This window comes from Myotis lucifugus, unplaced genomic scaffold, assembly GCF_000147115.1.
Source record: "Myotis lucifugus unplaced genomic scaffold, Myoluc2.0 scaffold_0, whole genome shotgun sequence".
In the NCBI taxonomy this organism is placed as follows: Eukaryota; Metazoa; Chordata; class Mammalia; order Chiroptera; family Vespertilionidae; genus Myotis; species Myotis lucifugus.
Genome location: NW_005871048.1, coordinates 6,399,041 through 6,400,253, shown reverse-complemented (window position 1 = coordinate 6,400,253; position 1,213 = coordinate 6,399,041). Strand labels below are relative to the sequence as shown.

General features: G+C 26.8%; 1 protein-coding gene across 8 annotated transcripts in view; it reads left to right on the top strand.

Moving 5' to 3' along the window:
* The window catches only part of SNX2 (sorting nexin 2), a 60,373-nt gene extending 59,198 nt beyond the window's left edge, over positions 1-1,175 (top strand). For all 8 annotated transcript variants that reach the window (XM_023743955.1, XM_023743781.1, XM_023743925.1 and 5 more), the window contains one exon: positions 1,019-1,175. In XM_023743955.1, the coding sequence (XP_023599723.1) occupies positions 1,019-1,069 (51 nt within the window). In that variant the 3' untranslated portion in view covers positions 1,070-1,175. The remainder of the gene's footprint in view (positions 1-1,018) is intronic.
* Positions 1,176-1,213: the final 38 nt, after the last annotated feature.

Here is a 1,213-nt window from a genome sequence, read left to right as displayed (position 1 = left end):
TTGAGTAAATTCTTATTGTAATTTCTTCTCTTGATGAGGGACAGAACTTAAACTAAAAATAATATCTTTAGATTTTTAAAAATACTGTTTTGATTTTTGTTTTATTTTATGTGGTTGGTGGTGATTGTATGCCACAAGTAGTGGTATTTGTCTCCTTAACCCACAGAGGCAATGGTATTCATGTTAGATTAAGTCAAAGAATTTGACAAGATAATAGCAAAGATGGGTTTTTTTTTCTGTTTTTATATAAATTTGAGTAATTGATCAAATTATTTAATGTCTCGAGTAGAGGGGTTTCTTTCTCCAGTTAAATATGTGGATTAGAAGCTTGCCTATATAATTTTTTTAATTAGGTGATAACATTGTATCTTCAAAATATGTATTTTCATTTTAAATACTTAATTAATAAAATAAGATTTTTTAAAATATGATAATAAATAGGTTATATAAGTTTGTTTTTAAAGGAATTATTTTAAATGTAACTTTAGTTTTTACTTCAATCTATTCTCTGGAGTATCCAGGAAAGACTGGCAGCTAATTCTTCCCAGGCTCTTTTCCCATTCTTGTTCAGTCTTTTTCTCCCTCCTTTTTTCTCATTCTTTTTGGCTAGCAATAACATAACGTATGAATATTCTCTGATTTAGATGTTATCATTTTATATTGGAAAAGCTCATTGTAGTTTTATTATTTAAGGTAATCTGTTTTATACTAACAATCTGTTTTTATTTACAGTTTTGCATAAAATAAAAAGATTTTGTTTTGGATATTTTTAAAATTATATTGCTTACATAAAAAAACAAATTAGCCAGAAGTAATTAATAAGTTAAATAATTCATACATGAATTATATTGATAAACTTCAGATAATGGAATTAAAATGATTTTAAGAACCAGACTTTAGTAAAATGTTAATCACTACTAGCTATTTGTATAGGGTTTTTTAAATGCCCTACAGGATATATGCATATAAATGACAAAAAGGTAATGAGACTATCTTTTATCTTTATTATTATCCACAGCTGATAAAATACTGGGAGGCATTCCTACCTGAAGCCAAAGCCATTGCCTAGCAGGAAGATTGCTCCTGTTAAGATCTTGGACGTTTGTTCCAGTTATGCTGATTCCACAGTCAAATCATTTAAAACCATCTAAATAAACCACTATATATTTTATGAATTACATGTGGTTTTTATATATATATGTGTGTTTATATA